At 41.5% G+C, this 25,781-nt stretch overlaps 1 protein-coding gene across 2 annotated transcripts in view; it reads left to right on the top strand.

Moving 5' to 3' along the window:
- SYT16 (synaptotagmin 16) overlaps positions 1–25,781 on the top strand; it is a 103,222-nt gene that overhangs the window by 54,945 nt on the left and 22,496 nt on the right. For both annotated transcript variants that reach the window (XM_061464212.1, XM_061464213.1), the window contains 2 exons: positions 5,653–5,695; positions 5,942–6,562. In XM_061464212.1, coding sequence (XP_061320196.1) covers positions 6,010–6,562 — 553 coding nt within the window. In that variant the 5' untranslated portion in view covers positions 5,653–5,695; positions 5,942–6,009. The remainder of the gene's footprint in view (positions 1–5,652; positions 5,696–5,941; positions 6,563–25,781) is intronic.

The raw sequence follows: 25,781 nt of genomic DNA, 5'->3' as shown, positions 1-25,781 counted from the left end.
CTCCACAGGTTTGAACAATTAATATCACATTTGCATAATATTTTTTTTCTTTTATCCCTTTCCTCTTCTCCCCATTCCACTGAAGCTGTGAGAATCAGTAATTGTTGCCATTATTTTTGACAAAGGGGGAGCATGCAACAAAAGAATGGGAAGAAAGAAGGAGACACCATAGGGCTAAATATCCTGATCAAAACCACTTACGTCATTTGAGTATCAATTTTTACAACTAATTTGGCATGGCATCACTAGTAGCAAGCTGCCTGCAAAGACATGAGATGATTTGGGAGTGAGGAATAAGTCTGCAGGCTTCCTCTGCGTAGGCTAAATTCTGTGGAGCAGGGTGCATTGCTGTCTGTTTGATCTCATGTTTGTTTTCAGTTCACCCTTTTGAGGCTTGCAGGACCGATTCCTTGCAGCAGTGGGTTTATTGCCTTGTTGATTTGTAACCCATGAATGCTTCCAATGAGATGTATGTAATTTATTGATATAAACCATTAGATCTTTCTTGAATGCCCTGGAGTTTCTGAATCACCAGCTGAAAACTATTATTACAGAGCACATAATCACTTGTAAAGTGCCTCTGTCTTTTCATTTTATGCATTAAAGTCAGCTACATAAATAGCATTTTTATACCATGTAGGCCAAAAAGGTACCAAGATGTTCTCTATTTCTGTTTTGTTTTACCTTAGGGAAACTTGGTCAGCAGTGACACCCACAGTTGATGTGAACCTTGGGCAATGTCTGTGAGCTTCCCTCATAATGCTTCTGCAAGGGGCTCCAATCAGCTGAGCAGCCTCAAGTGCAGAGGCTGGTTTTGACACTGTGAAATTTTCATTGGAAATACAGTTTCACAGAATCATGGAATCACAGAATGGTTTGAGTTGGAAGGGACATTAGAGATCATCTTGTTCCACACCCCTTGCCACAGGCAGGGACATATTCCACTAGACCAGGTTGCTCAAAGCCCCATCCAGTCTGGCCTTGAACACTTCCAGGAATGGGGCATCAACAACTTCAAACCAATTGCTTGGTTATCCTTCACTGTGAGGTTGGAAGGGCTCTGTTAGCATTTCCTTAAATATGATTCTGGCAACTACAGGAGGAGTGAGGAGTCCAGATTGTTCCCAGAACTGGGACAGAGGATTTCTTGGCCCAGTACTGCTGCTGCCTGCCTTCAGTGGAGTACATTTCGAATCTTTCCTCTGCTATTTTATGTGTGTGATAATTGGGGCTCCAATCCAAAAGAGCAGGATCAGGGTCATTATAGTTTTGAATAGTTTAAAAAAAATTATTAAATCATCTTACCCCTCCAAGCCTTCCTTACTCCCTTCTTTCATGAACAGCAAAATGACCTTGTGTTTTGCACAGAACCTTGATGTTCTAGGCAAAAGCTGAGATTCACACTTTGGTTTAGATCTTTCCTCCTAAGCTTGGAGCAGGACTTCATGATGGGTCTGTAACACTGCTTTTCCTAGATGTTCACACAAATAAAGCTCCTGTTCATGGATATGATCTATGTCATGTCAGGTGGACATGAAGAGCCAGTGAGCTCAGAAGATAAATCATTATCAATGTCTTAAATAAAATTTCTAGAAAGTGGGGAAGGCAGAGGAATCATTCATCTGGATACATGAAGTGTGGCTGTCTAAACCGGTGACCCAGCTCACCACTCAGAGTTTCAGTTGTGGACAGATGGATTCAGCAGCTTGCCCAAACTGCCAAAGAAGTTTTTTTTTGGTACAGTTTTCTTGGCACTGGAAAAAGAAGTGGGTCTTCCTAAAACACTGATGTGACCAAAATGTCTTAGAACCATTGAAAGCTGGGAGCTGATCTCTTCTTGTGTCTCTACATGGGACAGTAAATTCCCAGGCAGAGGAGGGAGGCTGTAGATTTCTTCCTCATCTAGTGTTTTAGAAATAAGCACTTACTTGAAAATTGTTCAGTTGTTATATGCTGGGACACTGTTTTCAACCTGTGGTCTATGAACCTCCCTACAATGGAAGAGTTTGGTAGGCAGCTTCTGCAAGGCCACACAAAAAGTGATTGAAGAAAAAGCAGTTTGTGCCTACGCTCTATGACAGCTTGAATAAGGGAAATGTTCTAAGAAAACCTCATCTGATAGCAATTTTTTAGGAGCCTGCATATCAAGAAAATGGAAAGACACTTTGTTAATATTACAAACCTCTGCATTGTGGTAGTGTTTGAAATTCTGCTAATAGTTTTCTTTTTTTTTAGCCACACAGTAATTGCACTTCTCAATGGGAACGCTACTCAGTAACAATGATCTCATCAAGCCAAGTTAATATAGATCGTAGTAAAGGTTATGATGGTTTCTGTGAGAGGCTTAACATTGATCCTTTTAGCTGATTTTCCAAGAGGAAAACAAAAAAAAAAAGCTTTGAGTTAAGCAAGCGATTCAGTGTGAAGATTCTTCTTGTTAGTTTTAGAAGATGGAACTTGAAGTGAATTTGCTAAACTGTTTTTTTTTTCCCCTGTCTCTTTCTTCATGAATGCTTTTAAAAAGGAATGGATTTTTCTTTCCCACACATTTTAAATTATCTTCTCAGTTCTTTTTTTTTTTTTTTTTCTAATACAAGTCAAAATTATTAGAGAATTCAAAAGTAAAAATCTGTTATGCTGAAAAGGCCACATTGTGAAATATATTATAAACACCCTGTTAGAGCAGTGCCTGCTAATTAAGGGAGAGAGCTCCTGGGAAACAGCAAGTCTGTAACAGAGCTCAGCCCCCTTTGATCCTCTGTTGAGTTTGTAAAAAGGCTGCCCGCTTAAACTTGTCTGCAGCTTGTTACACATTTTATCCATCTGCTGCAGGACCAAAAATAAGCAATTTAGAATTCAGTTGAACTCCAGTTGTTCAGCTATCACTGACTGTAGAGTCTTTGTAAAGAGGTAGAGGGCAGGAGGAGCAGCCAAGCAAAGCTTAAACAGTCAGGTACTGTGAAAATTGCACTGCTTTTACCTGTAGGGATTATGCAGGTGCTGGACTGCAAGTTGGGACAGACGTGTCGCGGGTGTTACTGCAAAGTGGTTCAGACTTTTTGGGTGAAATATACTTCAGTGTCTATCCATTGTCTATAAACTGAAATAAAACCATTTGTTGGAATTCTCCAGCTTCACTTCAGGCAAATTTGCAGGTCTTATGTAGAATTATGGATATATATATATATATCTATATCTATATATCTCTGTATGTATGCGTCATGTTTTCCCCTAGCCTACTTATAGCAAGATTATTGGGTCAACTACTAGGTATATGAAAGCTGTGTGTTCAAGTCTTATCTGCCTCTTTGGATAGCTGAATGACCACATCCAAGCCATGCAGGTGACTGGAGATCATGGCTTTAATTCCCTGACTAAAGTAAAATCTCACCTTCAGAAATTCCCTCCATCTTTATAGTTGCAATGCCTAACGAGGAGTCTCTTGTGCAGGACCACGATGTTTGCCTGAGCTGTGGTACAGTCAGCCACAGCATCCGGGAGAAGTGGGATGGCTCTGTTGGACCGATTGGGTGTTAGCTCTGAAATCTAATAACAAGAGGAGCTAATTATTCCCTGTGCAAATATCACAAGTCTATGTTCTGCTGATTTTTAGAACAGATCAGCACTTCATTTTAGCACCCATATGTTTTATCTGCATTGGTTAGCTATCACTCCTGGATGCCTGCATCCCTCCAAGGGCTACTGCTGTCATGTGTCTTGCTGCTGAGACGGAGGCAGAGTGTTATGAAGTTCTTATTTCATCTAAAATCAGAGATTGATTCGCTGTTGCCTGTAAATAAATGACAGGTTAAAAATGTATCCGGTAACCAGTACTTACCCACTCAAATTTATCTCCTTCCATGCCTATGAGAATCTCACTGTTACAAATACCATCTCCTGCTAGTGATTTCTCTGGTGATGTGACTTACCAGTAACAAATCTGCATTATGCTAAAAATGTGTCATTTGAAGTGTGTGATCATTTTAGGTTTATGAGAAAATAGATTTTTCTCTTTGTGCAAAAAATGGCACAAAGCAGAGAGGCTTCGCCAAGGGCAGGATTGGAAAGAGGAGTCAATGAAGGGAACAGCTCACCTCATGCAAGGTTACGCCATGACATTGTCTGTTCTTTGCCAAAGATTTAATGCATGGCAGAGAGCATTACCTGGGTCCTAGGAGCTGAACCAGAGGCTTTTGGTTGACAGGGAGATACTGGAACAGTATGTGCCCCATGCCTGGAGAGTTTGTAACAGACATCAGCTCTTAAAATGGCTTTAGTAACCTACATTCCTTTCCTGCCCTTGTTAGGACTGTAATTCTTAGTATGTACTGAAGCTGATAATAAACTTGTTGGGAGTATCTGCAGTGTTAAGTCAACATCACTGAACAAAATTATTTGGCACAAGTGTTTCAAAAGGTAAAGACATCTTAGGTCTCATCTGTAAAAAAGCTGCTCACTGAGCAAGGTGGGATCTTTGTAGTCCCTGCTCCCTTTAAAAAAAACAAATAACTGGGATTCCCACTACGTTTCTCTGGAGACCATTTCAGAAGGTAATACACATTGCTGTTGAGTTTATTTTCTTGCTGTTTATACTGGGTTGACCCTTTTACAATTTGACTGCACCTAGATCTGTAAGTTCAGCAAGAAAGTGGCATTCATTTTTGATTCTTCTTTTTGTTTCTTTTCAGTCGTCTTTTAGCCTAAAATCTGCAACTGTTTCATTCTTTCTTCCTAACCCCATCATCCTATTTGTAGGTTTCTCATTCTCAGGGTTCCTAGAAGAATATCTGTCTTGTGATAATGTGGGAAGATGTATATTGGGTAAAAAGTCACCTTAACTTTCTGCAAGTCATGTTTTTATTTAGGCTTTACATCAATTTTGAGAAAATATACATTGACACGATTCCAATGCTCTTGTTAACTTGCTTCTGTTCCCTGTCATTTCATACATATAATATTCTACCTCCTGTGTTTTGTTTGGTGGTGGGTTTTTGTTTGTTTGTTTTGGAGTGTGTTTTCTTGTTTGCTTAGTTGGTTTTGTTTGTTTGTTTTGTTTTTGATTTCCATGAAGGACAAAACAAGTTGGGTTGTGTTACTCTGTGGACAGAGAGGTCTTCTTCAGAGCCTTTCAGAGTATCACAGTATCACAGTATGCTAGAGATTGGAAGGGACCTCAAAAGATCATCTAGTCCAATCCCCCTGCCGGAGCAGGAACACCTAGATAAGGTTGCACAGGAATGTGTCCAGGTGGGTTTTGAATGTCTCCAGGGAAGGAGACTCCACAACCTCCCTGGGCAGCCTGTTCCAGTGTTCCGTCACCCTCACTGAGAAGAAGTTTCTTCTCAAGTTTAAGTGGAACCTCTTGTGTTCCAGTTTGTACCCATTACCCCTTGTCCTATCATTGTTTGCCACTGAGTAGAGCCTGGCTCCATCCTCGTGACTTTCTGGAGCAAAACACTTGACATACTTGTCTGCTGTGGGCTGGTTCTGCATACCTTAGGCCTATCACTTAAATCAATCAAACCATAATTCTTACCAAATTCTTGACCCTTCAATTTTCCCATCTGGACATGGTAATGCTAATGACAGAAGTCAGGGCCAGGAGATTGTTTGAGGTATTTGACTGCAGGTTGTTCTGTACTTCTTTTCCAGGTCTGTTGACAGCTGTAACCAGCATGTGTGTGCTTCAGAAAAGGTACTTCTGTTCCAATGTTCTCTGTTTTTATTTTTATGTAAGGTTTAGCAATTGAATGAAAGCTTTCTAGATCTCTGCAGAAATACATGTAATTTGTTCATCATTTCTGGATTTCTAACGCTATTCTCAATGGGTAGAAGTGCTTTTTTCATTTCTTCTCTCAGTTCTACACATCTTACATGGTGTGTCGACAGGTGTTGATGGACAAGTAATTTACAATAATCTCTTACGATGCTTATTCTGTAGCAACCTGAATTACAAGTGACATGCTGGCAAAGCTGAACTGATCACCAGATACTTACATAGTGTTAAACATGGCTTCTGAGGCTGCTCAGAATTTCCTTCAGCCACTGTCATCTTGGATATCTCAAATATATGAAGCTATTCAACAAGCAGGAGACTCTATATCTGCTTCACTGCTGAATTTAAGTGGAGTGGGTCGTAAATCAGAAGATGAGAGGAACCGGGACTTGGAGAATAGCAAAGTTTATGAGGATTATTCTGAGGAATTGGATGATGAACGACACTTGGACCTCTGGGATGAGGAATACTTACATCCTAAAGAAGATGGTCACGTTGGGGGTCGTGATCTTGATTCACAAGACCTCCCTCACAGCTCTGGCATGAGTCAGCAGAAGCAAAAGCAGGTTAAAAATACCAGCAGCTTACCAGAGCAGTGTGTTGAAAGCACTAGGTCTTTGATCGCCAATGGATCCTACTGGACAAACGAAGATCTCCAGACACTTGATCAGCTTCCTCCTATTGTTGAGGAAGAAGGTGAACCCTCCATGAAGATGGGAGGTCATGAGCACAACCTCAGCTTGGGTAGCCCCTTAAAAAGTAATACTGGCAAGGCAACTTTTGCAGGTAAGCAGCTAGCACGCACCCTGACAGTATTATACAGACCTCACTTTTCTGGTATCGATTTGATTTAGTTGCTAATCTGCTCATTATGTTCTGTGTTGTCTTTGTTTCCCACAGCTGAAAGAAAACTCCCCAAATCCCAAAGCAAAATCTAACCTTTCCTTTTGTTTCCAATTCTTCTCTTGTTCATGATACTATCTCCTTGAAATAAATGGAAATCTCCAGGGTGAAATGTTATGTATTAGAAGGCAATTGGGTCCTGTTGCTGCAGCAAGGAGTATTTTGCCACCTCCCTATTTTGTTTCTGGTAGCAGGAACCTTCAAAGGGAGTGTTTAGCCTTAAGCCTTTGCTTTGAGAACCATCTGCCTTTGCGTCATTGCTATTAAGGATATATATAATCTCAAACCTTGTTTCTTTGTGCCAGGAATCTCAAGATGTTACTGTGCCATGTGCTGTGAATGCTGTACTAAAAAGCCAGCCATATCTCATGATTTTATGGATGAGAAGCTCCCAAATCACTTTCCTTCCCTCCCACCACCCCCACAGACTTTTCAAATAAGGCTGAAGAGGACAGCAGGCAGGAGATTAGGGGAAGGAGAACTGAATTTGATATTTTCAGTTTTAAATAAGCCTAACTATAACTCCTGATCACTAAGTGATATGAACAGCTTTTCAGATGATTGTGTTCAGGACTGGATTTCAGCCATGTGACTTGTACTCATTAAATATTGCTGTAAATGTGGCTAGAATTTACCTTAGTCACAGAGGAGTGATGGAGATGTATGTCCCAACCACAAGCAGGAAGGTGCAGTCCTGCTGACACCATCCTTTGGTCTTACTGTGTTAAAACTGCTCCTTAGCAACATCTTAGAAAGGGGAACAAGGGAGGAAACGGGGCGGGAGGAGTGAATATGCCATTTGAAGGTGCTGAAGAACTTGAGACTCACTGACGGTCTTCAGAATTTGGCTTCAGATATGTAAATTCCTTCTTCTGAAGCAGGCAGTAGATGCTCTTGAAAATGTTTGGTTTATGATGACCAAGAGGTTTCAATCAGTCTTGGCTTCTAGGGTAGTCTTACATATTTAGCCTTTTCTGTGCAGACTGCAGAAGATCAGCCTGTTTGCTTTTGTTTTTAATAGGAATATCAGACTGAGAGGGTATAAACCTTGATGGTGTTCTTTAAGAGTGTTAAAATTAGCTCTTTTCTTTATTCCTCGCTCTGTTATGGCCAGCGAGTAAATAATTAAAAAGAGCTTTTGGTCTAGCTGTTCTGTCTCCCAAACTGGGACTTCTTGTTTCATGTTCCAAATGAATGTTTGCCATTTCTCAGGTTAAGCACCCCAGAGCTGTATCTCTCAGAGCCCAACCTCTAACCTGTACATATCCCCCTGCCTTCTGGTACCCCTATACATGCTGTGTGATATCTTGCCCAAAGGGTTTGTTCATAGGCACAAGTCATTGCTGCAGGTCTGGATTTGCTATTATATATCTATGTGTGTTAGGATTACGTGTCCAGTGTGTGTGCACAGATGCCATGGAGCAGGGCATGGTAGTGTTCTTCCAAGTGGTGGTAGGGCCATGGATCCTCCTGGTTCTATCCAGGGCTCAACCTTGTCTTCTGCAGAGCCTCTACCCCCAAGAGGGGCTGTTAAGCAATTCATGGCAAATCCCTCAGAGAGGGTTGGGGAACAGCCGTGTGCTGAACACATTCTTCTGATGGTGGCCTCCAGATCTTTGTCCTGTCTCTGGACTACACCGTGGCTCACTGGATCGGAGAGAATGTAGTGAGCTTTCAGGGAAATGGGGGCCAAGAATGGGCTGCTGTCACGTCAGTGTAGTTTCTTACCTGCAGTCTTGTCGGCAGGGACATCTGAGAAAGAGCATTGTTAGGAGCATGTGATGAACCAGATTCATTTTCTTGGTGAGAGACACACAGGGTGACAGACAGATGCCAGAGTCACTGCAGCTAAAGGGGAGAGTCACTCTGAACCTCTCTCACAGCTGAGAGCAGGTACTGATCAAGTAGTTGTTCAACTCTGTTGATATTACTGGCTTTCCTTCATAGTAAGCTGTATGGAGCCATTGTGGATCCGAAGGCTGGCCACAGAGAGCTCCCCAGCACACACATTGCTGCCTCCTAGAGCTCTCTACTTCAACGTGAAGCCCTCTGGGGCATTGTGTAACTTTTTACACCAGAGAGAATGTCACTTCAAATGCTCTCAAATAGTCATTTATCTTTTCATGTCTGTAATGCACTGGACAAAGGGCAGTCCAGTGGTCTCAAAGTTTGAGAGTTGAAGGGCTGGGAGCTGATGCCTTTTTTCTCAAAACTCAGTTGTACAATGGGAGAGAAAGTGCTGAACTGTGTTTTGAAAATGCCTTCCACAAGCTCTTTGATGTGGAAGAACTCGTTTTGCTCTTCTATGTGACCCTTCACTTCCAAAACACACATATGCTCTTTATATTTTATTTTTCAACTCTTTATTTCCTCTTTTTCCTTTAGATTCATTCTCTAACATCAAGAGTGTGAACTCTTCTGATGGTAACCTAGACATGCAGAGAGACTGTAATATCCTGGCAACTTAAAATTTCAGTCATGGATTAAAAAGATCAAGAGAAGATGTTTGAGGTATCTTTATTTCTGTTAGCTTTGTTACCTAAACCTTTCAATGTAAGTGAGCATATGGGCTTGCTGACATTCAGTAAAGACATTCAGTAGCATTATATTAGCTTTGAATATTTTTCCTTCCATTTGGCATTTTTTTACCCCATTTCTGAAAAATACATGTTTCCTGTTTATCCTTATATTCTTTTCAGAACATTGCATCTTGACTTTATTTCACTTAATGTACCATATTTCTCTCCACAATAGAATATTTTAAAGCTAGATTGGCCCAAAACAGTAGCAATGCTGAATGCTTTTTGTTGCCATGGAAATATTTCTGGGCACTTACTGAAGACCTGGTTGCCAATAGTAATGTAACAGAAAATAGATATGCTTCATTTAGCAGCCATTGGTGATTAAAGAGCCATAGAATCCTGCTACAAGGTCATTCCAATATATAGTTTATTGGGTTTAGGGGAAGAAAAGCCAGCAACCAAACTTTAGATGAGAATAATTTTGTTTTAAAAAATAAGAAAAGCAAAATCCAGTGTTTTTCCCCCTCTGTTAAGCTTACAGCATACTTCTGAAATGAAGTAAAATAACGTTAGAGTAAAAACCATCATTATGCCTTCTCCTTTTTATCAAATGTGTTTTTGATGTCATTTTGCCTCCCAAGAAATGTTTCCTAGCTCCCAAAGTGGCTTTTCTGAGGCCCCAAAGCAGGACGCACATTATTGAAAACCATTTTTAGGCTTAGGGGTCTAATGAAATGTTTGAGCAATGAAATTGTTGGGTTCTTAAGTCAAGCGTCTGTTAGACACAGTGAGGCATGATAATCAGCAGGGTGCAGGTTTGGCTGCTGCCAGGTCCTGGTCTGTACTTAAATGATGCTAATAATGTTATGACAAGGACTCAAGAAAATGCAGGTTTTTTTTTTTTTTTTTTTTTTTTACTTTGGATGCTTTTGATTCACAGTCTAAAAATGAGAAAGTAGTTCAGCAGGAAATACTGCAATGCCAGGTACTTGATTTAAGAGGTTAGTGATGAGAAGGCAGATCCCTGCCACCGTCTGCAAATCATATAGTTGTAAATTTTGCAAATACAGATGAACTTTCTATTGCAGCTTCCCTGAGACCTTCCTTCATAGTCCAACTTCAGTGTTTCTGATTAATAGAGAAACTGTCTCCCATTGCAGAATGGGGAGAGAGCAGCTTTTGCATCCCCCTGCAGCTAAGACACTGCTGCTCAGCTGACTGGGGTGGCTGGCAAGACTGTGGCTGCCAAATCCATCATTACACAGTTGGCTAAAAAACTGGGGTTAAAAAAAACAGTGAAGCAGTAAGACACTTCTAAAAGTAGTGCACCACAAGCAGAGGGGTATTGCTGGCTGGTCCTTCCGCTTCCCAGCCTGAATCTATAGAGGAAAAAAAAGCATAATAATGAAAAAGATGAAGAGCAGCAATAATTGTGCCATGAGTGCGATGTCTTTAGTCCACTTCTTACTCAGGGACAGTGTCCTTTGGAAACAAAAAGTCAAAGTTACCATTAAGTTAGCAGTTTCAGCAGACACTGCTCTAAAAAGGCATGGGGAGAGGCACATCAGCAGAGCTGAGTCTTCTGAATCAGAGTTGAACTATTTTTGCACAGAGAGTTCTGTGATTGAAGAGTCTCCTGAGCTATCTGACATTGTTTTCATAACCCTAGGGTAATATATATGTAATTACTACACTTAAACTGCATGAAATCCTTGGAGACTTTTTCCCCATCAATTAGACAATCTCAGTGCTAGCTAAAGATTGCATTTCAGTTGCACTAAAATAATTATTTCTAACTTAGAACACTCAGAAGTTTAACATCCTAATAGGAATCTTGTCTAGATGGCTAGATAGCTATCCTCAATACATGTGTAAGGGGAGGCCTCCTCTGATGCTCTAGGAGTTTTTAAAACTAGAAAGCACTATTGCATTTACTTACCTTGGCCTCCAGCTTAACAGAGGTCACTGTTTTTTGCTAGTAATTGCAGTAGTAGAGTAAATTATTCTTTCTGTTGTATATATGCACTCCTGACTTCAGTAAATGACCCTTCCTACAGCCAGGAATTCCTAGGCAAGAAGGAAATTTTCGTGAGGTCCTATAAACCCATATAGCAAAATATACCCATAACAAAAAGATGCTGCATGTGTGATAAATAAAACATCTGCCTGAACCTAAGACTAAAGTAGATAGATAGCCAGTTTGCATGTTAAGATCCCAGGTGTTTGTAAATTTTATCACCTGTCTGGCTATGGAGCCAGCCAGTGTTCTAGCCAGAATGTAGCCCTCTAAAAATCACTGCCTGTACTCAAAGCAGGACATTTAGAGGCTGCACCGAATCAATAGCACCACTAGGACTGAGTGAAGGAAAGCAAAGACAGGCAGTGGACAAAAGCACTTAAAATGCTCCAGGCTGCTCAAGTGGGAGAAAGCAGTAATGTGACTGGGGGTATGCACCTGCTCTCTGAAGAAAGCAGTACGAGTCCTCTGCTTTCTGAAATGAAGGGCAGATGTGAGTTTGCACTGAATGCTTTCTCTCTGGGAGATTCAGAACCACTCAGAAAGTGTTTGTGCACAGACTTTTGTCTTTGTGAAGGTGGTACCATATTTCTTTTTATATTTAAAGTGCTGCTTTGCAATTCTGTCTTTTCAAAGTTTCAAATTATGAAAGATCTTCATCGCTGGTGCCAAAGTGTGCTCTGATGAGAGTATACAATAGCCCTGAAAGGAGGGTGGATTGTGGCATATCAGCTTCACAGCTGAGGGGATGAAACCAAAGAGTGGTTGAAAACTCAATTTTCAAAGGTCCTACCATTGTGAGCTCTGTCTTGGGCATGTCAACATTGCTGTTTACCCTCACTCAGTGATTTTAGACACAATATCTTTGCAAGCTCAGAGGCGATCAGTAGTCTGGGTTTTCACCAAGTTTCTCGTCTGGTGGGCAGAGCTTCTTTGTGTCTAGATCTTTAGGGGGCATGAGGAAGAATGCTGTGTTCAGGAGTACTTGTCATCTGCTCTTGCCATCTAAAAGGTTGCATAAGCTGCATGGAGAAGGGTGTATTTGAGAGGAAGAAATGGATTTTACCATTCAATACAGTTACAGAACAAATTGTGTGTGTGAGTGTGTGTTTGTGCATGTATTTTCTGATCCACTTTTGCTAAGTGGCATCCTCTTCCCACTCCCCATATGGCAATTGCAACACTATCTTCCTCTGGGAAGGTTGTTTGGGACTCAAGAGGCTCCATTTACTGATAAACAGCATCTTGGCAGCATCTGGGAAGTGTTGCCTCTCTCCTAGAAACCCTGCCTCCTCACCTTCCATCTCCTACTACAGACGAGGCAGGTGTGAATGATCTCATTGTGTTGTGGTGGAGGTTACGTGAAGGCATACTAGGAGCACTCTGTGCAGAGCTGGAGCATAGTATTTCAGTGTGTTGATACAAACAGTAGTATTTACTGTATTTTATTTTACTTTTTGTCGATGTTGCTAGCTTAGCCCACATTGTAGAAGGCCACTTATGCAAATCCATGATGGCAGACAAATGTTTGCAGAAGAGAATGACCATTAGGACCTTTGGAAGCATGGATAATTCATCTTCGTTTCTTCCTAGCACCTTTGCATTGCTTAACAGCACAAGAATTGCTAATGTAAGCTTACATGAGATGAGATCACTGCCAAAAGATGAGCTGATGTTGGTCCTCACCTCTTGCCAGATAAGATATGACTTCCTTGTGCCCAGTTGATTTTTGGCTGTTGGAATGACCTGTTGGCAGTAGTCATCATTTTGAGTGGCATCCTAGGCTCCTGAAAGTTTTAGTAGCAGAGGGGAAAGGCTGCAGTGAAAGAAGAGAGGAAGATTACAGTCATGGAGGAAAAAGTGTGCAGTTTTATAGACAGTTGATGGTCTGTTAGGCTGTGTCAAATCTTCCAAGGACCAACAGGTCCTTAATCCACATGTAAAATGTAAAGTTGGTGAGGAGGGTGTGGTTGGGCTGTACCTCTGCAAATGCTGTTTGCGTGATTCTCTTGCAGTTTCCCCAGATGGAGTTAGGGAGGCTTCATCAGTACCTATTTGTAGACCAACATGAATGACTCAGGTTAAATTTTAAATCAGTCCATAGCAAAATCTAGAAAAAATCCCTTCCAGTGACCCTGATAATAGCTCATGATCTCATGGCTTCAGCACCCTACCTGATGTTCAAATGGGTGCTTCGCTGTCTGGAGAGCTCAGTATCCATGTGAAATTACGCATCCCTGGGGGAAACTCATTGCAGCTTGCCTACAGAAAATGGGAGCTTGGAGGCATTTTTTCTCCTCAGGGTGAGGAGCCCATATGGTCTATATGTAGCAGCATAATCTGTGTGGGAGTATTTTCTAGCAAATAGTATGAAAATGGTGGTGCTGGAGAGAAAGCCCTGAATTTGGATTAACGAGAGCACTGAGGTTTGATGAACTTCTGCTTCTCAGGGTCAGTTTTGGGGTCTAGTCTTACTGCTGTAAATAATGTAGCTACAAAACCAGTGGGCCTGAGGGTCCAGTTTTGCAATTATCAGTAGCTGATGTAAAACTGCAGCTGAGATATATTGCTATTCCTCGATCACACAGTTGTGCTACTTTTCATGTCTGTCCTCACAAGGATGCCACTGTGTGGTGAACTGGACCAGCTCTTTGCTTCAGCTGAGAGTTACCTGCCCCTTCCCTAGTACTACTGAATCAGGTGAGTTGGCCACATTATTGCTAAAACTGAAACAAGGGGAAGGGAAGGACGACAAGATTGTCCCTTTTGTGTAACAGCTTTGATCCTGAACGCATGTGAGTCTCGTTGCACTGCGCACTCACCCACTGCTGCTGCTGAAATCTGTGATTTTCCCAGGAGTGCTATGGAAACGGTGGTGTTACAACAGTGGTGAAAGTGGGCTGTGGTGAATCAACCCTCTGGTAGCAAACAGAAAGTTTAATTAGAAAAATCAGTGGGAAAATAAATATCTGCCCTGTTGCAATGCAGTTGTTATCTGTAGCAACCCCAAGCAAATATCCTTGCAAGGCAGTTGGTTTTCACCTTGTTAATCAGCAGAGACTTATGGTTACAATGTTGGGTGCTATGAATGATGTGTAATCAGCATGCGTATGCTGAGTCTGGAAGGTTGTGAGTGCAGGGTAGTGAAACTCCTTTGAAGAGGAGCAAGAGTCAGTGTCCTGGGTTTCCTGAGCATTTCTTTGGCCAGTCTGATTTCTGCTAGGTAGAAGGCCATTTTATGGAAGAATCATAGAATGGTTTAGGTTTGAAAGGACTTTAAAATCATCCAGTTCCAACCTCCCCGCCATGGCCAGGGACACCTCACACTAGACTGTGTCACCCAAGGCTCTGTCCAACATGGCCTTGGACACTTCCAGGGATGGAGCATTTACCACTTTTCTGGGCAACCCATTCCAGTGCCTCACCACCCTCACAGTAAAGGACTTCATTATACCCAACCTGAACTTCCCCTGTCTAAGAAGCTAGTGCCAGTTCAGAGAAACTTCCTTAAATGTAGTGGAGAGGGCTTCAAAGTGGCTCCTTTTCATTAGAAGGAGAAGTGTGTATCCAAGCCAAGCAAAGAAGTAGAAGGGCAATTGATTGGGACCCCATTGTAGTACAAAAGCTAACAGGAAAACTGTCATAATGCTTAAAAAGTGAGAGTTATTTTTTTGTTGGAAGAAAAATACAGTGTTTTCTAACTCATCAGCCGTTGGGATCCAGCAGTTTGTTCATTTTCCAAAGCCATGAGCATTTACAGCCCCACGCCCCAGAGCATACACTGCACCCTGCAGTGTCTCCAGCTTAGACACAGCATCTGCTGACAGGAGGTGCTTTCCTGCCTCTGCAGCTGCATGTTTTCTTCAAGCAACCTAACCTGTGCTGGCAAAGGTATGTAACTGCATCCACAGCAGGGGATTTCCTGACTTAGCAGTGTCTCCTACAGTGTGTAATCTCTTTTTTCTTCCACTTTTCCACATATCCTGGTCCTGTGCTGGTAAATCCCCGTAGCATAAATGAAGCCTGACTCAATCTTACTCCACACATAAAATGTAAAGTAGGTGACTGGTAAAATCAGGGATAGTTGTGCTTCTGCTTCTTAGCTGCCATTTCCTTTCACTAAGGAAGAACCTTAGGTGGCAAAGTGAGAGTCAGTTTGAAGCTGAATCCCATGTTCCTGTTTTTAAAATCCAAATCTGGGAGTAGAAAAAAAGCAACAGGAAAATATATTGATTTTCATGCTGTTTTCTGTGGGCAGTTCTCTATTTCTTTGCACAGCAGTGTGTGGAATTGGAGTTTATTGCTCTGAGTGCTGTATTGTTTGGCTATAGAGATGCTTGATGGCCAGAGACAAATGATGTCTTGCTTCCAAATGCTCTCTGACTTTTTAATTTTTGTTGGAAAACTCCCCTGGTATGAAAGCTGCCAAGTTGTGATTCCATCTGCCTGCATTGCATGCAGACACCTAGACACCCAAATGTGTTCACCTCTGAGAGGTTCCCAGTTGGTTTGGTTATGGGGTGAGAACAGATTAACAGGTAGGGATTGACATGTTGCAGAAGCAGGACACTGTCACTTGACACTCATCAAATGGACCTTACCTTTAAGACTGGGTACCAAATGGTTCCCTGGTTGGTTTACCTACCAGAAAGTGACAAAACCACATAGGTCAGGGCGCAAGGAGAAAGCCCAGCTGGAGGTAGCCTTTTCTTTGTTAGGAAGTGACCAGTCCATGTTAGTCAATGATGCATGGTCGCTGTGCAGTGTCTTTGTCCATACTGGCATGTGTAGAAGCATGGGTTTACTGTATCACAGCACTTTCTTCATCAGTTTTAAATTCATTTGTGGTCTAGATAGATGTTTCGGATTTTGTGTGAAGCTACAGGGTGTTTTCCTTAGTCAAGACGGTAAATTGGGTAGTTATGGTACTTTGAACTTCAGTCTGAACTTCAGTTCAGATGGCTGAGAGCAAAGGCAAGAATATTCCAGATTGAAGATAGTGCAAATCAGAGCTGTTGTTGCGTAGGAATTGGTAGTAGCAACTCCACATGTGTTGCTGCATGTTTCCTTTACAAAATGTTTCTTATTTTTTCCTGAGAAGCTTTAACAAGTCCCTTGTTTGCAGCAGACCTTTCCAGTTGTTCAGAAGAAAAGCCCTTTTCTTTCTATGTGCATTGGGTGTTCTGGGTATTGCTGATTTGGGAGCTGTTGCAGATCACTGTTTCTCTCTGTCATCCTGATCATGAAAATTTTAAGGCTAAGCCTATGTGACTGCTTCTGTAATAGCAAAGAACACACCACAGAGTGCTCCTGGGATGCTCCAAGTATATGCCTTATGCATAGAGGAGAGGTACTGATATTGTCTTTGGTTACATGGTCAAATAGATTTTTTTGTTTAGTACTTCTGCTTCCTTCAGGGCTTGGTGATGATGTCCCTGACTTCTGTGAAACAGAATCAAAATCTTTAAGAAGAAAGTGGGCACACAAGGGCAGCATTAAATGTGTAGGAAAAGCAGAGACTTGGCATTTGCAAACTTTTCATTGTTCATCCAAAATGACTGCTGTTTGTTATTGCTGGGTTTTTGACATGCAGGCAGACAGGACACATGCAGTACATCTATATTTTCCACCTACACTATGTATTTTGTTCTTTTTCTTTTTTCTTTTTTTTCTTGGATAAGCTTTGAACAAATGATAAGTTATTCTTTATACTTGGTAACACTGTGGAGAATTCTTGAATTATTTATTTTATGCATTTTAGCTTCATGTGTTTGGATGCCTGTGAGCTTACTTTGTGACTGATTGAGTGTTTGAGATTTCTGAATAAATAGTGGTAGTTTGAAATATCTTTCATGAAAAAGAGATCACCCTCCTTCCTCCCCCACTATCTCCTCTACAGAAAAAAAATCCCACATGCTTCCTTATGAGTGGTGGGAAGTTGATTTGTAAACCAGATGCTGCATAGGGGTAATTGAGTTGAAGTTGCTAGAAATATGTATATGCTATGCAACATCTGCAGATCTCAAGCTGTATTCATTATCTTTCCAGAATTTAGATTGTAATTATGGGTCCTTTATTTCAGTTTCCATGGTGATACAGAAAATGTTTCCCCCTTGTCCTTTCCTAATCAGGACACTTGTATATTTGAATGGTGAACATTTTTCTCTCCCTTGGGTAAAGTTAGTTTTATTAATACAGAGATATTAAGTTGACATGGAGCTGTCTGCTGCTCAGGTGGAGATTCAACAGCAGACGTATCGAGCGTTTATACAGATTGTCCAGTGTCGGCATTTAATTTGCCTGGATGCCAGTAAAAAATAGCATCCAGTGTTATAGCAAGTGATGAAGTCATGCTTTGGGTGTTAGTAAAGTTAAAATCAAAGTCAAGTGTCCAATAATATATCAAACCAGGCCAAACTCTTCCCCTCCATCCCTTCACCTTTCCTATTCTGTCTCAGAAAATGGGCTCTGCTCTCTTTTGCAGGGAGTTGCATGCATGCAGGTCATCCAGGGGTTGTCCTCACAGGAACAGTCCAGGAGTGCTCATCCACATGGCCTTTGTGAAATTTCTTGTAGTAACCAGAACTGCACACTACATTAAAGCACATCAGGTATACAGCCTCATGTCCACATATCCAGGTTTATAGTGTTATGGTTGGTTTAGAAAATGGTGGAAGATATGGCTTAATTACTAAGGATGATGTTTTACTCAGGATTTTTTGTTAAGCTGTTTGAGTGAAAAGTGGACTTCATTTTAAGTAGAATAATTTTTATTTACCATAAATAGCCAAAAGTTCTACACATATAAATAGGACTTAACAGCATTTGCTGGGCATTTAAAATAATCCTGTAGAAGTTGCATGAGCTTTAGGTAGATGCTCATGTTGAACTGACACGGTTGAAGAGTTTTGTGTGTATTGGTTTATCTGAATAGATCATAGCACATTTAGGCTATAGGGTTTATACAGCTTGAAATAATTCTTAAAAAAATTTCAAAGAAACTTCTTTTTAACAGCTTATATAAAAATAATCGATTCTTTGTGATAGCTGGTCACTGATCATTTACAAACTAATGTCTAAAAGTTAGGAACTGTTAGCTTTTTCCTCCGGTTGAGAACAATTTTCTAGAAGGAACAGCAAACTTATTGTCAAACTGTGGCAAATCAGACCAGAGGGTCAAGTCTACCAGCGTGGCAGCATGGAAGAAGCCAGCTCCTGCTGGGATGGTGGTGGGAGCGGTTTGTTCTGGTACTGCCAGCTTCCTTGTTTTGTCCTCTCTGCCTGCGGAGCTGAGTGCTGTCTTCTGTGCAGCAGCAGATAAATTTATGGAGCAGTGACAGCAGTTGTCATTAAGTTTATGCTACAGATTTTTAATAGCCCTAACACAGTGTGTAAAACTGGGATCCAGTTTCCCCACCTCTAGCTGTATGGCTGGTGTGAAATTTGAGGTGAAAAAGCATGCTTTCCCTCCCAAACCAGGCAGTGTCACTGAGAAAGCTGCCCTCCACCCATTCATCTGCAATGTCCTGTATTTCAGCTGCTTGGGTTTACCATAGTGATTATCAGTGAGTCTTGGCAACCATATCGTACAGTCCATACTCAAGAGCAGGCATTGCACCAACCACACTCGACAGGTGGCTTGTTCACACACAAACATGCATGTACACACCTACTGCCCTTTGTCCCCACTGTTCCTTTCTCTGTGCTGTCAGTGGATCAAAATGTCCTGCTGTTGCACTTCCCTGATGCTGATAGCAGGGAGATCAGCAAAATGCCTCTGCGTTTTCATCCTGATAAAGCAAGGCCAAGTATATATAGTATGTATTGAACCCTCCTTCACCCATCTGGCAGATATTCACATACTAATGAGGGTGCAGTCATCTCATATTCAAAGCACGTGTTGGTAACAGGAGGGGAAGGGCACTCACAGGGACATGCTCAAATGCGTATCTTCACTTTTAAAGGTTATAATTTACATTGGTCTCCTGAGTTCCTCTGCTGCTGGCAGATGGAGTCAGCAGTGCCTGTTAGCCAAGTGCCGTAATTATGTGTTCCTGGTATTAACCCAGAGCAGGTTATGTCTGAGTTACTTTTTCTGCACAAAAGAAGTTCCCTCTCCACCTTAGCAGGAACTGCAGAGGCCTGGAAACATGAAAAAGTTTTCAAGTACTTTGCTTACTACTTTGTCTTTGCACATGCTAGTGATTTTACAAGTGGTCCTCTGTGTTGTGTCTTAGTGTTCTACTCTGTCAAACACCTTAATAAAAAAACAATAGAGTCACATGCAGATTTGGGGGAGGTCTAATAATATATAAATGCTGCTGATACAATATGAAATTCACAGGCTTTACAGAGGTTTGAAGAAGCAGGTGATTCTCAAGTTCATTCCCAAATCCTCCCTGAACCCTTGATCCCCTTTTTCTTCCTGGAAGGTCCTTCTGAGAGCTAGGAATGTCCTGTGTCTTCTGGCTTCTTGACTAAGGGCAGAAGACAGTCTAAAGCCAGAGTTATGATTTTTTTGCCAGTAAACAGTTACAGGGAGGATGAAGAATAGACAGCACCTCCAGGCAGCAATGATGACGTGATTAAGCAGTTTGATATCTCTGTGTCATGCTAACAAAAGTTTTTGGTCAGAAGCATCTGAAAAAGCAACACCAGCAGGGGTGGACCATAGACCCAAATTCAGCTGTTTGCTCTCCAGACATGAGGAGTATGGTACACAGGTATCTGAATTCAAAGGTACTGTTTGCATGCAGTAAGGTTTAAGAAGTTGGAGTCTTAAGACTCTAAGAGCCTCAGCATGGAGAGGTTCTTTTGTTGTGGAGAGCAAGTCCTCAATCTTGCTTTCTGTCTTACTTGGTTTCCTTACTGGTTACCTGCAGCTCGTTTTTAAAATGGTTAGAGGGAAAAGTCTGGATCCATGTCCTACTGAAGTTCATGAAGGTCTTTCCATTAACTGTATATTGCTTTTGAATTCTGTCTCCTAATCAACTAGAATTTTCATGGATTTTATCACAAATTTTGCCACAGTAAAGACTGTAGGACTTTGTTCTAATTGTTTTTGATCTGTGCCACACAAGTAATTTCTTTAGCAAGCCTTTTAGCAGAAGTTGAATGTCTCCTTTTGTAACAGCTTTGCAAACACAAGGTGAACAGTGAATTATGCTGTATCATTTGCCAGCACATATGCCAAATGTCAGGCAATGACAGAAACTAAAATTTATGGCACAGAAGGGAAGACTTTTATGATCTTATATGGACTAATGTAATGACTCTTTTATACAAACAGAGATGAAATGCATTTGAAAACATAGCTACTTAGAAAATTGGCCTGAACACATTCTAAAATCTGGAGAAGTTTATTAGAGGGAAGAGTCATGAAAGTGCCCTTTGTTTCTAATTCTGTAGGATGTTTTAATTTTGAAATATAATTGCTTGATTTTCTTGCACCATCTGATTAGAGCGATCTTTTAAAAAGATGGCTCTCCATTGAACTCTTCTTCTGACATAATATGATGCAGAGTTCTTCTTAATTTTCTTTTCAGAGGTAATATTGATATTGTTGAAATAGCTGTTCAGAAACTAGATGAAACCAGATGTTGAAGCTTACTTCCACTAAGATATTAGGCACTCTGCCTTGTTCTTAAATAAGCTCAAGATTAGATCCTTTGTTATGAACAAGTGCCCAACTAATCCTTGGGTATGTCAGGTCTCCTTCAAACCCAGAGAGGCTTGAGGCATGTAGAGCTGCTGTTACTGGGTGTACAGCCAATAATTGCACACACCCACGGCTGCCGGTAAGACATGTTTGGGAGGAAAGCTGAATGGTTGGGGTAAATCCTAGATAACCCCACAGCCTGCTGCTCCAGTTGCTGGTCTGAGAACTCCATTTGTGTGAGAGTCCATTTTGGCCCCTAGGGCGATCTCAAAATCCAGACAGGTATGTGGGTATAAAGCCATCATTGTGCCCTGAGGGTATATCAAACACTGTTTCAGCTGAGCATGCCCTCTGGTCCTTTCTGGGTGAGAGGGATGAAGGATCTTTTGAAAATTCCAAGGCTCCTGGCACTTTCAGACCTTTGGACTCTGCCCAACACTTCTCGTTGTGTTCTCTTACCAGACCTTTCCCTCATGTAGCTGGTAGTTTTCTCTCAGAATCAGAACTTTGTAACAAATTTAGGCATGCAGTGAAGTTGAGCATCTCGGAGAGCCCTGAATAGCTTCTCTCCGCCTTGACATACGGCAAAGTTTTCTCACATCATGAGATTTTCTTACATGAGATTTTCCTGACCCTCTGTTTCTGTTATCAGTGTCATGGCAGTCTGCTCTTTGGACTCATTTAGCTTTAACTTTCACCTCTCTGTAGTAAACTGAATAGAGCTTGGAAAGAGGAGTACTCACTGCAGGAAGGAAGTGTTTGGAGGATGCTCTTGAGGAGCTGAATGGTTTGAATGCCAGCTCTGCCCACAGCCTCTCTGCAAATCACCCTGTTAATAAAGAGCCTATTTTAGTTATGGAAACATGGAGTCTTCTCAGGCATTACCCAGCATGTGGTAAATTAAACAATCTTGGCCTGATTGCAAAATGTCACTTGAAATTTTAAGATCCTTTTTCTCTTTAACCCCTAAAATTTACAAGGCATTTTTGTTTAGATTTATTGTAATTAGATAATAATTCTGCTCCTTTGAGGCTCTTCTAGGAAGTTTTTTATCACTTTTTGATGGCTAATCTCAAAATATCCAGGGGCAGGAGCACTGCTTTGTCTCCCTGCATCTGATTTGGTTCAGTATAAGGGAGCATATAGCAATGGCATACCATACAGTGATTTGGAGCTGGGACTGTACCAAAAACCAGGCCAGAGGATTAGTGCTGCATGAGGACAAATATGCCTCAGTCCCACAGACTCATCTCTCTGCTGCTGTTACTGTCTTTCAGGAAAAGAGATTTGAAAATCACTGTTAATAGACCAGAAGTACCTAGATCCATACTGAAATCCTTCCCTCCTCTGATCCATATTTAAACAGGCTTTAAACTGCAGCATGTGTTTATGTACAGTTTCCATACAGTCTAGAAGAAAGGATCCAATTTCTTTCATTTTGGAAAATCACAAACAAAAGACTTACTTTTTCTTGGAAAAGCACAGGGATTCATTGCAATCCACAAAGCAAACATCACCTTGGTCAGCACAGGTAAGAGGCGTACATGGTACTTTTCATCTCAGTGTTTCTTGCTGGTCAATGAACTGTGTGGTGTTAATTTAACAAGATCTATTGCACTCCATCTTTTAACTCTGGCAGTGTGTTTTAGGAAGTGATAAGGCCTCTCAGGACTTTTCTTTGGCCCATTGTAACTCCTCATAGAACTGAGAGATTGTGTATCACTGAAAAAGAAGAAAGATACTGTAGGTTAACCAGGCCACTTACCTGCAGATATGAGGGGACATTTTTCAGCCTGATTTTCAATGTTTGATGTGCTGAGCTTTCCTGTGTTTTTGGAGAGATGCTTCCGTGTGCCAGTGCCTTTGTGTTCTGTTTGGAGGCGATGCTCATCATTTTCTTCAGTTTCTTCATAGCCAGTTCTCCAACCCTGAATGCAGACTTTCCTGACTTATTGGTGATTTCTGCTCCTCAGTATTCCCCTTGCCTCTTTCCTGGCCTGTGGACATGTGTGACACAACAGGGAAAGGTTGAGAGGCAGGACTGAGAAAAAGAAAATCAAATCACATTCTTTTAGTATAAAGTACTATCTACGCTTAATTTTAGAATTGACTGCTATTGCTCTGTGGGGACTTTTGGCTAATTAAATTTGAAATAGATAATGCTGTCTCAATGTGTATTCCTGACGCTGTACTGTTTATTCATGTCAGGTATACATAAGACATTCGACATTTTATTCCTTAAAGATCTCTCAGGTAAATTACAGGCATTTTACTGCTCTGACCTTTTCCTTTACATGAAGAACTTTTGTTTTCACCATTTTTTGGTGGAATATAATGTTAGAACGGATGTAATTGGAGAGGTGTAGTTGTTCTAGTCTGTATAGTTGGGTTATTACCTGTAATGATCCTATAATACTGATACTTGTAAGTGATTATCTCTTACCAAACTACTTTAAATTTAAAGAAAAAGACTGTTTCACTGAATGGTTTTGGTGAATCACCTTTTCTGTTCCTTTCCCTGAATACTACATTTGCTTTCCTAACGCATTTTGTGCCCAAGTCTTAGGGAGATGGCTTGCTCTATTAATATGTTTCTGGAGTTCTCCTGTTATGAATAGCCTTTTATGGCTTTAATGTAGTTTTTGTAAATTCCTCTATTATTGATCCAGATATTATCCCAGCAGGAGTCAAAACCACAAGACAATTGTGTGAGGATAATTTCTTACTACAGTAGCATTTTATTCTGAAAGCCTGCTGTGTGGTGTGTGCTTTGATGGATGACCCGCTGTTTAAAATGTGTATTAGACATTGGCTTGCTAATTAAATGCCTTAAGGAGTGCCTGTACCCATTCAGTCTCAGTAAATTTGTGAAATTTCTGTTATTTTATTTCTTGCTTACGTTCTTGTGTTTACTTCTTTCTATTTTCTGATTTTGTAGAGAAGAATGGGAGTAATAAAAAAAAAAAATCAAACTGCTTTCTGCCCTTACTCAAGAGTTTCAGCTCATGGGTGTGTTGAGACAATGAGGGCTCTTGGTTTCAGTACTAGGTCTGCCAGGGGAGCATGAGGAGAAGAGGTGGGCTTTGCATTTCAGAAGGGAGTGAGAAGAGCACAGGGAGATCTGAATTTGGATTCCTTTTTCCTTCTGAAGGATCATTTCCCATGTCTCAGAAGAGGACCATAATTACATATGTAATATGTACACATAATTACAAAGCTGCAAGGTGCTCTTAGACTTCTCTGTTGAAGTGCCCATGCTTGATGCATTTTACTGGGAGGGAGGATGTGAGAACATTCATAGGTGAAGAAAGGGTATAAAGTTATTCTCCTAATCTCTGAGCTGTTAAATTGAAAGAGCAGTCAAGGGGGCAGGGATTTCTGCACACTTCCAGGAAACTTTTCCTGTGTATAATCCCCATTCCCTTTGTTGTTTTGGGTTGGGGCCTTAGTGTTTTTGTTTGTTTGTTTGTGTTTTTTGTTTTGTTTTTTCCCTTCTTTTTTTTTTTTTTTGTGGAGTGGGTATGCATCAGAAACATTATATTTACTGATGAGGTTTCTGCAGGGCTGCTCTTAATCCCTTCATCCTCCAGCCTGTACTGTACTGATACTGACCCATACATGGGATTTTGTACTTGGCCTTGTTGAACTTCATGAGGTTGATATTGGCCCACTTCTAATGCCTGTCAAAGTACCTCTGGATGGCATTCCTTCCCCCAAGTGCATCAAGTGTGCCACTCAGCTTGATGTTATCTGCAAACTTGTTGAAGGTGCACTCAATCCCTCTATGTCATTAGTAAAGATTCTGAGCAGTACTGATCTCAGTATAGACTGCTGAGGTACACCGCTTTTGCTGATCTCTGATTGGACATTGAGGATATTGTGTAGGGCCATGTCAAAGGCCTTACAGAAGTTAAGTTGGATGACATCTTTTGGTCTTCTCTTATCCACCAATGCAGTCAGTCCAGCACAGGTGGCCACCAGATTACTCAGGTAGGGTTTGCCCTCTGTGATGCGATATTGGCTGTGTCTAATCACCTTTCTGTCATCCGTATTCCTGGACATCTTCCAGGAAAGACCTGTTCCATGACCCTACTGGGCACAGAGATGAGGCTGACTGGTAGTTCCGAGGGTCCTGCTTTTTACCCTTTTAAAGAATGAGTGTGAAGTTCCCCGTTTTTGGTCACTGGGTGTCTTCACCTGACTGGCATGACTTTTCAAGTATAATGGAGAGCAGCCTAGCAACTACATCAACCAATTCCCTCAGAACTCTGGGATGCATCTCACCAGGTCCCATGGACTTTGCCTCACACAGAGTTGTGGTCAATGGCTCAATGTCCAGCTGGAGACCAGTAATGAGTGGTGTCCCTCAGGGATCGATGTTGGGACGGGTCTTGTTCAACATCTTTGTCGCTGACATGGACAGTGGGATTGAGTGCGCCCTCAGCAAGTTTGCCAATGACACCAAGATGTGTGGCTCAGTTGATACGCTGGAGGGAAGGAATGCCATCCAGAGGGACCTTGACACACTTGTTAGGTGGGCTAATGCCAGCCTTATGATGTTTAACCATGACAAGTGCAAGGTCCTACACCTGGGTCAGAGCAATCCCAGGCACAGCTACAGGTTGGGCAGAGAAGAGATTCAGAGCAGCCCTGCGGAGAAGGACTTGGGGGTGTTGGTCAATGAGAAAATGAACATGAGCCAGCTTCAGTGTGCGCTCGCAGCCCAGAAAGCCAACCATATCCTGGGCTGCATCAAAAGGAGCATGACCAGCAGGTCGAAGGAGGTGATCCTGCCCCTCTACTCTGCTCTCATGAGACCTCACCTGGAGTATTGTGTGCAGTTCTGGTGTCCTCAACATAAAAAGGACATGGAACTGTTGGAACAAGTCCAGAGGAGGGCCATGA

This window comes from Pezoporus flaviventris, unplaced genomic scaffold (genome assembly GCF_033815535.1).
Source record: "Pezoporus flaviventris isolate CSIRO_AGI_PZ_B2104156 unplaced genomic scaffold, CSIRO_AGI_Pfla_v1 ptg000036l, whole genome shotgun sequence".
Taxonomy (NCBI): Eukaryota; Metazoa; Chordata; class Aves; order Psittaciformes; family Psittacidae; genus Pezoporus; species Pezoporus flaviventris.
Note: the sequence above shows the minus strand (reverse complement) of the source record. Positions and strands in the feature narration are given on the sequence as shown.